The 11,065-nt window shown below is 41.2% G+C and overlaps 1 protein-coding gene across 2 annotated transcripts in view; it reads left to right on the top strand.

Moving 5' to 3' along the window:
• The first annotated feature begins 36 nt into the window (after window positions 1-36).
• Window positions 37-11,065, top strand: part of MCEE (methylmalonyl-CoA epimerase) — a 23,739-nt gene continuing 12,710 nt past the window's right edge. For both annotated transcript variants that reach the window (XM_007128813.3, XM_028495899.2), the window contains exon 1: window positions 37-125. In XM_007128813.3, coding sequence (XP_007128875.1) covers window positions 86-125 — 40 coding nt within the window. In that variant the 5' untranslated portion in view covers window positions 37-85. The remainder of the gene's footprint in view (window positions 126-11,065) is intronic.

Genomic DNA, 11,065 nt, shown 5'->3' with positions numbered 1-11,065 from the left:
CCCTTCGGGCTCTTGTCCCGCCCCCCGCCGCGCCTTCGCCCTTCCGACGCAAGTGTACGTCGGGAATTAGCTAACGCTTCCCAAGATGGCGCGTGTGCTGAAGGTGGCGACCGCGAGCGCCGTAGGTGAATACTCCGGGCTCGGGGCTGTCCGAAGGGGGTGTGTGCGGGACGGGACGCCAGGGCCCGAGGAGGCCGCGCCGTGGCCAGCGCTCCTGGGTCTGCTGCGCTCTGCCCTCGAGGTGCGTTCCTTGTCCGCTGTCAGCACCTTTAGACAGAGAGAGCCAGCCTTCCAGGGACGACTGGGTTAGCGTGGGGTTTTACTTGTGTGTTTGCGTGTCACAGTCACCACTTCTCTGAGTGGCCCCGGAGGCGAGGGCACCCGGCTAAGGGGCAGAAAGGCTGGACCAGAAGCAAATGGGGTAAATGGCAGAGGGACAGGGAGGTTGTGTTTACCGCGCCCCGTGAGAGACGGGGGAGAAACCAGAGGAAGGACAAGTCCTGTGAAAACGCAGGCTGAACTCTGGGCTCAGCCAGCATCCTGCTGAGAACGCTGGAAGGTCAGTTGTGTAAAGAATACGGAAGGAGCGTTTTTTCCCACATACCCTAAGATATTCCTTATTTTGTATAAAATCAGGGAAGAAAGCAGTAGACGGATTGGAAAGTTCCTTGAGTTCTCTACACCACCGTTAAAAAAAGAAGCCTCAAGTTTTCTGTCACCCCAGTCCATCTACTTTCTCCTCTTTCTCTTTCTTTTCTTCATCCTTCATCAGGGGGGCAACTATTTCCCTTAATCTGAAATGCCCTGTTAGGAAAGAAGTGCCGAGTGGTGACCTCTCAGAGTTACTCCTGAACGTTCGTGACAAATCCTTCAGCTGAGCACCTTAAGAAAGTGTTTAAGGGGATGAACTTTCAATAATGTTAGGTTTCTCTCCTAGAAAGTGCTGTATGTTCCACCTATTCAAACTGACAGTTCAAGTCGTCCTTCGAAACCCCGTCTCAAACTGAACAAGTTCTTTATTTATTGACCTCTGTAGTCTTTCTTAACCAGGCACAAAATGTCTTATGCATCTATCATTGCAAGTCACTGGGGCTAAGTGATGAGAACCACGCAAAGTGTGCCGTAATAGTTGTAGCTGTCTCAGCTGTGGATCCGTTTAAAGAGGTGATATGTATACAGGAAAAAATATAACAATAGGCTGAGCATAACTTATTAAAAATTAATCTCTAATTAATAGGTGATACTCAAGGTTTGATAATAACATGCCCTCCCGGCCCCTCTTTCTTCTCCTTGGTAAACTACAAGGCAGCATCTGAGCTCACATACCGTTGCAATAGCCCTTTTCAAAAGAACTCATAAAACAGTCATCTCATCTCTTAGAAAGCTGTCTCTTAGAAAATAGACATTGCTTATAGAACATACACTGAAGGTATTAAAAACTGAGAACCAAAGAATGGTAAAGAATGTCAGAGGGATGAGAAAAGTAAATATCATGGTTGCACAACATCAACTTTGTTGTCAGACAGACCTAGGCTTAAGGCCCAGCTTTGCCACTCAGTGTGTCCTGCAAGGAAATTAATCAGGTCTATTTTTTTTCTCTAAGTGGGAAAAATCTGAAGTACTCACTGAACTATTACTATTCTCTCTAATTTATGGCCATTGAGACTAATAGGCAGAGCTGGGCCACCCCATGATACACTGCTGCTTCAGAATTTGTGATCACAGTTTGCATAGGCAAGATTGTGTGGTAGCATTGTTGCATAAAAGTAATGACAAAGTAAACCTGTGCGTCTTTATTGGGAGAGGTCAGATCAGCGAGATGTTATGCCATGGGATCTGTCCTACACCGATGAAAGATCCCAGCAGTATAGAGGATGCCTAGAGACTGGGCCATATCTGCATTGGGGGTAATAGGTTCTATAAGATATTAAAAAGAGTTCCCAAGATGAAACAGCAGTCAGGAGCAGTGTGGGCGAATTAGAGGGTTACTAAAGCAACTGATTTCAACTTGGAAAAATTGTAAATCAGTATTCCTGTATCAAAAAGTGAAAAGAATACTATGCTTATAATAGCTTCCAGTAGCATTATTCCATGAGGATGTCAGTAGTCACGAAATACTGAAATACTGTCAACAATGTTCTAAAATCAGAGCCCACACAAGTAGATTTTCAAGAGTGAAAGAAGAGTAATCTTGTCATAAAAAGTAGTAAGTTGTGGATTGATGAAATGAAACAGTGACTACAGGAGCACTATGTGTGCCGAAACATTCTCCAAATACAAACAGTCTTTAGTTATTAAATAAGAGATTGAACATAAGCGCAGTACTGTGTATAGGGTAGGTGCGCATTCAACTTTTTCCTTTAAAAACAAAATGCATTAGAAGTCAGAGATGCTTACATTTATAAGCAAGTTATTGATGTAACCTTTCTAAAAGTGACAGTAATGATAATCCTTGGAATTTATAATGTACTTTGTGCCGGGCACTTTTCTAAACCTTTTGTATGTAATATTCGTTTTAGTCTCATGACAATATTATGAGGTAGGTATTATCTTCCTATATGAGAAACAAAGGCACAGAGAGGGTAAGTAACTAGCCCAAGGTACACACCAATGGTAGCGTCAGGATTTGAACCAGAGCAGTCTAGCACAAGAGCCCACATTCTTAACCATAAAGCGTGTTACCTCTTATATGATACTTACACACAAAACCTGAAGGTGAACATATAAATAATAATTTGAATATTAGAGAAGAGGCATTTTTATATGTGGGTTTTTTGTTTTTTGTTTTTGTTTTTGTTCTTTTTGCGGTACGCGGGCCTCTCACTGTTGTGGCCTCTCCCGTTGCGGAGCACAGGCTCCGGACGCGCAGGCCCAGTGGCCATGGCTCACGGGCCTACCCGCTCCGCGGCATGTGGGATCTTCCTGGACCGGGGCACGAACCCGTGTCCCCTTCATCAGCAGGTGGACTCTCAACCACTGCGCCACCAGGGAAGCCCTATATGTGTATTTTTAGAAATACTTTTATTCAGTAGTTGTTGGGAAATTAAGGGGAAGGGAATATAACTTCCAAGTCATATATTTATTGCAAGAACTGAATACTAATAAAGATGCATGTTTCTTTTGTAACTTATATGCACATCTTTGCATAAAGGAAAAGCAAAATGAAAATAGTGTATTCCAAAGGCTGGCTTTGATCTATCCTATTTTAGAGGCTTGAACCTCAGATGACTCCACTTTTTATTTCACTGTGGTTGAATATACCTAACTTAAAATTTACAATTTTAACCATGTTTAGGTATACAGGTCAGTGGCATTAAGTACCTTCATATTGTGCAACCATCATCATCTCCAGAACTTATTCATCATTCCAAGTTGAACCTCTCTGTACCCATTCAACAGTAACGCTCCCATTATCCCAAACCCTAGCCCCTGGTAACCACTATTCTACTTTCTCTCTCTGAGTATGACTACCCTAGGTGCCTGTTATAGGTGGAATGTGTATACAGTTTATGTACAATGTGTATCCTTTTGTGACTGGCTTGTTTCCCTTAGCTTAATGTTTTCAAGGTTCACCCATGTTGTGTTATGTGTCAGAACTTCATTCCTTTTTAAGGTTGGCTAATATTCCATTGTATGTGTAGACCACATTTTAGTTACCTTTTCATCTGTTGATGGATATGGGTTATTTCCACCTTTTGGCTTTTGTGAATATACACTTAGGAAATGGGTATGTAAATACCTTTTCAAATTCCTGCTCTCAGTTCTTTTGGGTATATATCCAGAGGTGGGTTGCTGGGGCAAATGGTAATTTTATGTTATGACCCCACTTTTAAGGAACATGAAACTAGCAGAAAAACAGGAGAAGCTCAGAAAAACAAATCAGGTTAAACAAACACAGTTTGTTCCATTTGGCTTGCAAGGGATTGGCTTTGTGAAAAAAGTTAGTTTTGAAGATGGAAACTGAACCTGTTAAAGACAAGAGTGGCCAAGTTACATGACTGTGAGGATAGATTTATGATGGAGTCATATCGAAGTGGGGTAACAGAACTGTTGTCTATTTACTAACTGCAGTGAGTAAGAAGTTATTCCTAATCATAGTTTTAAACAGGATGAAAATACGTGTATGGTGCCTCTGGTTGAATGCTGAAAATGAATGGGTTTCTTACCAAACTAACTTGAAGGCACTTGTGATGAACGACATTCTAAGTCTGTCTGTCTCCTCAAACCAGATGTGCAAAAATTCAAACTTAAAAACTTATTACAGGGACCTCCGTGGTGGCGCAGTGGTTAAGAATCAGCCTGCCGACGCAGGGGTCACAGGTTTGAGCCCTGGTCCGGGAAGATCCCACATGCCGCGGAGCAGCTAAGCCCGTGCGGCACAACTACTGAGCCTGCACTCTAGAGTCCGTGAGCCACAGCTACTGAAGCCTGTGCGCCTAGAGCCCGTGCTCCGCAACAAGAGAAGCCAGCGCAATGAGAAGCCCGCGCACCCCGCGCCCGCCTCAACTAGAGAAAGCCCACGCGCAGCAAGGAAGACCCCACGCAGCGATAAATAAACAAATAAATTCATTTAAAAAAACGCTTATTACATGTTCTAAAATTAGATTATGTGAAGTCTGTACAACTTTGCAAATATACAAAAAACAGAATTGGACACTTCAAATGGGTAAACTTTATAGTATATAAATTATATCTCAATATAATATCTCAATATTTCTGTTAAGAAAACCTTATTACAAATGATTATTCACATTCTATGACACTTTATGTACAAATTTAACATATAATTTCTTTAAACAGTAAGTACCCTTAATGTGTTTGAGTATAGACCCTTGCAGCTAAACCTTTTCTTATTTGGAGTCGATGTTGAGCAAGCCTGATCTGAAATAAAAACAATCTGAATGGAAAGGAATGCAATGTTATTTTTAAGTCAAGGCACTGAAAGTATTTAGCAAGAAACAGTATTGAAAGAAAGTTGAAATTAGAGTTAATCTACATACCAGATTTGGTAACATATCCATTTTTTTTTTTTTTTTTTTTTTTTTTGTGGTATGCGGGCCTCCCTCTGCTGTGGCCTCTCCCGTTGCGGAGCACAAGCTCCGGACGCGCAGGCTCAGCGGCCATGGCTCACGGGCCCAGCTGCTCCGCGGCATGTGGGATCCTCCCAGACCGGGGCGCGAACCCTGTTCCCCTGCACCGGCAGGCGGACGCGCAACCACTGCGCCACCAGGGAAGCCCCAACATATCCATTTCTTGTACGTCAGATTCCTGACGTGAGTGAAAGTCAGTTGTTCATCTTTACAGTCCTGTTTGTCTTTTTTAACACTCCTATTTTTAAGTATCTCATACCTTTATTCACACATATGTATACATTGTAGTTTATTTATGGGAAGTAGTCCTTTTTGGAATAGTCACGAATTACACATTATGGAGTTCAAAGTAATGTAGTTCTATTGTACTTTCTGTGAGAAACCTAAAACTAAGAAGCTGTGGATTTCTATAGTTGGGGTGCAATCTGAAATAAAAATATCTTTTAAAAGTTGGCAAAAGTCAAAGGAGAAACTAATATTTTTAAAGTTCAGTTCACAACAAATTCTTACGCAACACAATTTTTAAAGTATCTATAAGGATCTATATCACTGTAACCCCTTTATTCTGTTTCTTACCCCAATTTGCTTGGTCTGTAGGATTTCACATTTTACTCATAGACTTCTCATTAACACTTTTTTTTGTGGGTGTAAAGTAATATCTAATTGTTGTTTGGATTTGCTTTTCCCTAATGGCCAATGATGTTGAATATCGTATGTGCTTTTTGGCCATTTTTATATCCTTTACCTTTCATTTTATAATTACTTTTGGCTGCGTTGGGTCTTCGTTGGTGCGCACAGGCTTTCTCTAGTTGTGGTGTGGGGGGAGGCTACTCTTCGTTGCAGTGCGCGGGCTTCTCATCACAGTGGCTTCTCTTGTTGTGGAGCACTGGCTCTAGGCCTGCGGGCTTCAGCAGTTGTGGCTCGCGGGCTCTGGAGCGCAGGCTCAGTAGCTGTGGTGCACGGGCTTAGTTGCTCCACGGCTTGTGGGGTCTTCCCGGACCAGGGCTCAAACCCGTGTCCCCTGCATTGGCAGGCAGATTCTTAACCACTGCGCCACCAGGGAAGTCCCCTACCCTTCATTTTAAAGAAGTGGAATTATTGAATTCTCACCAGTATCACCGTATTTATTTTTGTCCTATTCCTAGAATATATGCTTTAGGGACCAAATAAAACCAATAAATTGATGTTTCCTTTCACAAACTAGTTTACACTTCTAGAAGTAATATCAACTAAAATATGGCCATAAAATCTTGATTTTTACATTATATAAAGATGTTATTATCTTTCTGTTTTCCTAACGTACAAAGAAGATTTTGTGTTCTGTTAAAAGGAAAAAGTATCAGTCATTCTTGTAAACTGTTCCCTCCTCTGATTTCCAAATGATAAGGAAGTTATGGAGAAAGATGGACTGTAGTGAGGCTTCTAATAGCATGAGTTGCTTGGGCTTCCTTTTCAGTGCCAGAGTTTTTGGAATGTCCCTAAAGCAAACTGGCATAGGATATAAAGCTTCACCTTCACTTGGACTTATTGTAATTTACTCCTTGACATTGCCTTATGTTCCGTTGCTGGCAATAGAGTGCCTGCCAGATAACCCCCTGCTGCCCCATCTCTTGTAAAGTTATCACTGGTAAGGAGAATTCAGAAATACCCAGACTCACTGTTTGACATACTCTTAAAGTTTCACAGAGCAAACAACACTAGCGTATGTGTTACTCTACAGCTCGTTGACTGTATCTCCAGTTTTTTTTGTTTTGTTTTGTTTTTTGTTTTTTGTGGTACACGGGCCTCTCACCGCTGCGGCCTCTCCCGCTGCGGAGCACAGGCTCCGGACCCGCAGGCCCAGCCGCCATGGCTCACAGGCCCAGCCGCTCCACGGCATGTGGGATCCTCCCGGACCGGGGCACGAACCCGTGCCCCCTGCATCGGCAGGCGGACTCTCAACCACTGCGCCACCAGGGAAGCCCCTCCAGTTTTTTTTTTTTAATACAGATATGTTCTATATTGAACTTTCATTGCAAATTGCACACATAGGAGAGATGCAAGGAAGGAAGGGAAGAGCAGTCTGACTGATGGTTTTGTTGGTTGTTAGCATTTTTAAAATTCACTGCCACCATGCCCTTCAGATGGTTTCTTGGTCTCCACAGTACCCTGCATGCCACTCAACCAGCAAACAGTCACTATGTGTCATTAACAATAAGAATGGCTGAATTTACTGTACACCTGTTACAAATGTCTTGCACTGTAGTGTTATATTTTTTACATCAAATATCTAATTTTCACAACAAACCAGCAAGGTAGATATTTAGTGGGTAGTACCAGTATTTTTTAAAAAGCTAAAATAAAATATAATAGAACAGAAAATATTAGAGCACATCACATCTAGTAAGGATTAAGTATTCTTTTTATAAAATTTGATTTCAATGGTACATTTATGTATGTGTGTACTGGTTTCAAGTACACTTGAATTTCATGATGACACAATGAGTCTAAAGAACCGGAGTCACCAAGGAGAACACAAGACCTGGTGGGACAGTGCATAGAGAAGAGACAGAGCTGGATGACCTCAGTATTGGGTGTCAGTCCCCCCAACCCCGGCCAGCGGGCCTCTCCCAGTGGCCAGAGCAGGACAATTTGCCTGTACACGCTCCCCTTTGCCACAGTGCAAGGAGCCCTGTCCCCTCCCTGTGGAGGACAGGTGTGACAATGGAGTTGGCCTTGTGACAGTCATGCTTTAAGCAGAGACAAAGGAGCATTTATTGATTCTGAAAGAGGGAGAGTCCCCACAAAGTGATAAGAGCCACTCAGGTTGTGGACTCTTTATCTCTTGGTGAGGAAGCATTCCAGGCCCGAGGCCCATCCTCCTGCGGTTGAGGAGACTGCCTTCTCAACAAGGTATATGGTCTTAAATCAGATCAAATAGTGCCACTTTAATTTCCCTGTTATCAAAAGTTTTAGTAAAGGGGAATTTTATGTTAGCTGAAGCTCTGTAATACTAGGTACTATTTAAAGTGTTATTTCATTAAGAGCTAATGACCCTTTGTTTAAAATATGTATTCTTCAATTTGCTGTTTCATACTTTTTTATTAAGTGATGTAGTTTTGCAGGATTATATTTAATCTTTATATTTAATTTATTATATTTTGTATTATACCTCATACATGTATATAATTTTCATTCTGGGGAGAATCTGGCTTTTAAAGTCCAGTATTTTGGGGACTGAAGAAATAGCAGTACATGGTGAGAACACGTTGCAGGTTGCTTCAGTTTCCAAATGAAAGGTTTCTTCACATTAGAAGCAGTTCTGCTTCTAATCCTTCAAAATTATAAGAACAATTTTTAAAAATAGCTCAGAGGAAACTCTTGTAAGTTTAAGTACCCTCTTGATCTTTGCTTGTTTTTCCACCAATAATGAGATATTTTCCTTAGTTGGTAATCATCCAAATAAAGTACACATTAAAAGGTATTTATAGTTCTAACTTCAATGAACTTACTGCAGAACGTAAGACAAAAAATTGGTTGTAGGTAGAGAAGAAAATTGCTTGCTCTCATCATTAAATGTATGCTGTTTCACTATCACATTCAAACTTACCCTTTATAAAATGCAGAGAATAGCAAATAATCCTTAATGATATGCAGCTATCCTTTAAGTGTTATTGGTAAATATAAATTATTATGAAAAATGTCATCCTTTGTCCTGAATTTAGAAAGCTCAGAATTACCTTTTTAATTCCAGACAGTCCGGGGCACGAACCCGTGTCCCCTTCATCAGCAGGTGGACTCTCAACCACTGCGCCACCAGGGAAGCCCTATATGTGTATTTTTAGAAATACTTTTATTCAGTAGTTGTTGGGAAATTAAGGGGAAGGGAATATAACTTCCAAGTCATATATTTATTGCAAGAACTGAATACTAATAAAGATGCATGTTTCTTTTGTAACTTATATGCACATCTTTGCATAAAGGAAAAGCAAAATGAAAATAGTGTATTCCAAAGGCTGGCTTTGATCTATCCTATTTTAGAGGCTTGAACCTCAGATGACTCCACTTTTTATTTCACTGTGGTTGAATATACCTAACTTAAAATTTACAATTTTAACCATGTTTAGGTATACAGGTCAGTGGCATTAAGTACCTTCATATTGTGCAACCATCATCATCTCCAGAACTTATTCATCATTCCAAGTTGAACCTCTCTGTACCCATTCAACAGTAACGCTCCCATTATCCCAAACCCTAGCCCCTGGTAACCACTATTCTACTTTCTCTCTCTGAGTATGACTACCCTAGGTGCCTGTTATAGGTGGAATGTGTATACAGTTTATGTACAATGTGTATCCTTTTGTGACTGGCTTGTTTCCCTTAGCTTAATGTTTTCAAGGTTCACCCATGTTGTGTTATGTGTCAGAACTTCATTCCTTTTTAAGGTTGGCTAATATTCCATTGTATGTGTAGACCACATTTTAGTTACCTTTTCATCTGTTGATGGATATGGGTTATTTCCACCTTTTGGCTTTTGTGAATATACACTTAGGAAATGGGTATGTAAATACCTTTTCAAATTCCTGCTCTCAGTTCTTTTGGGTATATATCCAGAGGTGGGTTGCTGGGGCAAATGGTAATTTTATGTTATGACCCCACTTTTAAGGAACATGAAACTAGCAGAAAAACAGGAGAAGCTCAGAAAAACAAATCAGGTTAAACAAACACAGTTTGTTCCATTTGGCTTGCAAGGGATTGGCTTTGTGAAAAAAGTTAGTTTTGAAGATGGAAACTGAACCTGTTAAAGACAAGAGTGGCCAAGTTACATGACTGTGAGGATAGATTTATGATGGAGTCATATCGAAGTGGGGTAACAGAACTGTTGTCTATTTACTAACTGCAGTGAGTAAGAAGTTATTCCTAATCATAGTTTTAAACAGGATGAAAATACGTGTATGGTGCCTCTGGTTGAATGCTGAAAATGAATGGGTTTCTTACCAAACTAACTTGAAGGCACTTGTGATGAACGACATTCTAAGTCTGTCTGTCTCCTCAAACCAGATGTGCAAAAATTCAAACTTAAAAACTTATTACAGGGACCTCCGTGGTGGCGCAGTGGTTAAGAATCAGCCTGCCGACGCAGGGGTCACAGGTTTGAGCCCTGGTCCGGGAAGATCCCACATGCCGCGGAGCAGCTAAGCCCGTGCGGCACAACTACTGAGCCTGCACTCTAGAGTCCGTGAGCCACAGCTACTGAAGCCTGTGCGCCTAGAGCCCGTGCTCCGCAACAAGAGAAGCCAGCGCAATGAGAAGCCCGCGCACCCCGCGCCCGCCTCAACTAGAGAAAGCCCACGCGCAGCAAGGAAGACCCCACGCAGCGATAAATAAACAAATAAATTCATTTAAAAAAACGCTTATTACATGTTCTAAAATTAGATTATGTGAAGTCTGTACAACTTTGCAAATATACAAAAAACAGAATTGGACACTTCAAATGGGTAAACTTTATAGTATATAAATTATATCTCAATATAATATCTCAATATTTCTGTTAAGAAAACCTTATTACAAATGATTATTCACATTCTATGACACTTTATGTACAAATTTAACATATAATTTCTTTAAACAGTAAGTACCCTTAATGTGTTTGAGTATAGACCCTTGCAGCTAAACCTTTTCTTATTTGGAGTCGATGTTGAGCAAGCCTGATCTGAAATAAAAACAATCTGAATGGAAAGGAATGCAATGTTATTTTTAAGTCAAGGCACTGAAAGTATTTAGCAAGAAACAGTATTGAAAGAAAGTTGAAATTAGAGTTAATCTACATACCAGATTTGGTAACATATCCATTTTTTTTTTTTTTTTTTTTTTTTGTGTGGTATGCGGGCCTCCCTCTGCTGTGGCCTCTCCCGTTGCGGAGCACAAGCTCCGGACGCGCAGGCTCAGCGGCCATGGCTCACGGGCCCAGCTGCTCCGCGGCATGTGGGATCCTC

The sequence above is a fragment of the Physeter macrocephalus genome, chromosome 11 (assembly GCF_002837175.3).
Source record: "Physeter macrocephalus isolate SW-GA chromosome 11, ASM283717v5, whole genome shotgun sequence".
Lineage (NCBI taxonomy): Eukaryota > Metazoa > Chordata > Mammalia > Artiodactyla > Physeteridae > Physeter > Physeter macrocephalus.
Note: the sequence above shows the minus strand (reverse complement) of the source record. Positions and strands in the feature narration are given on the sequence as shown.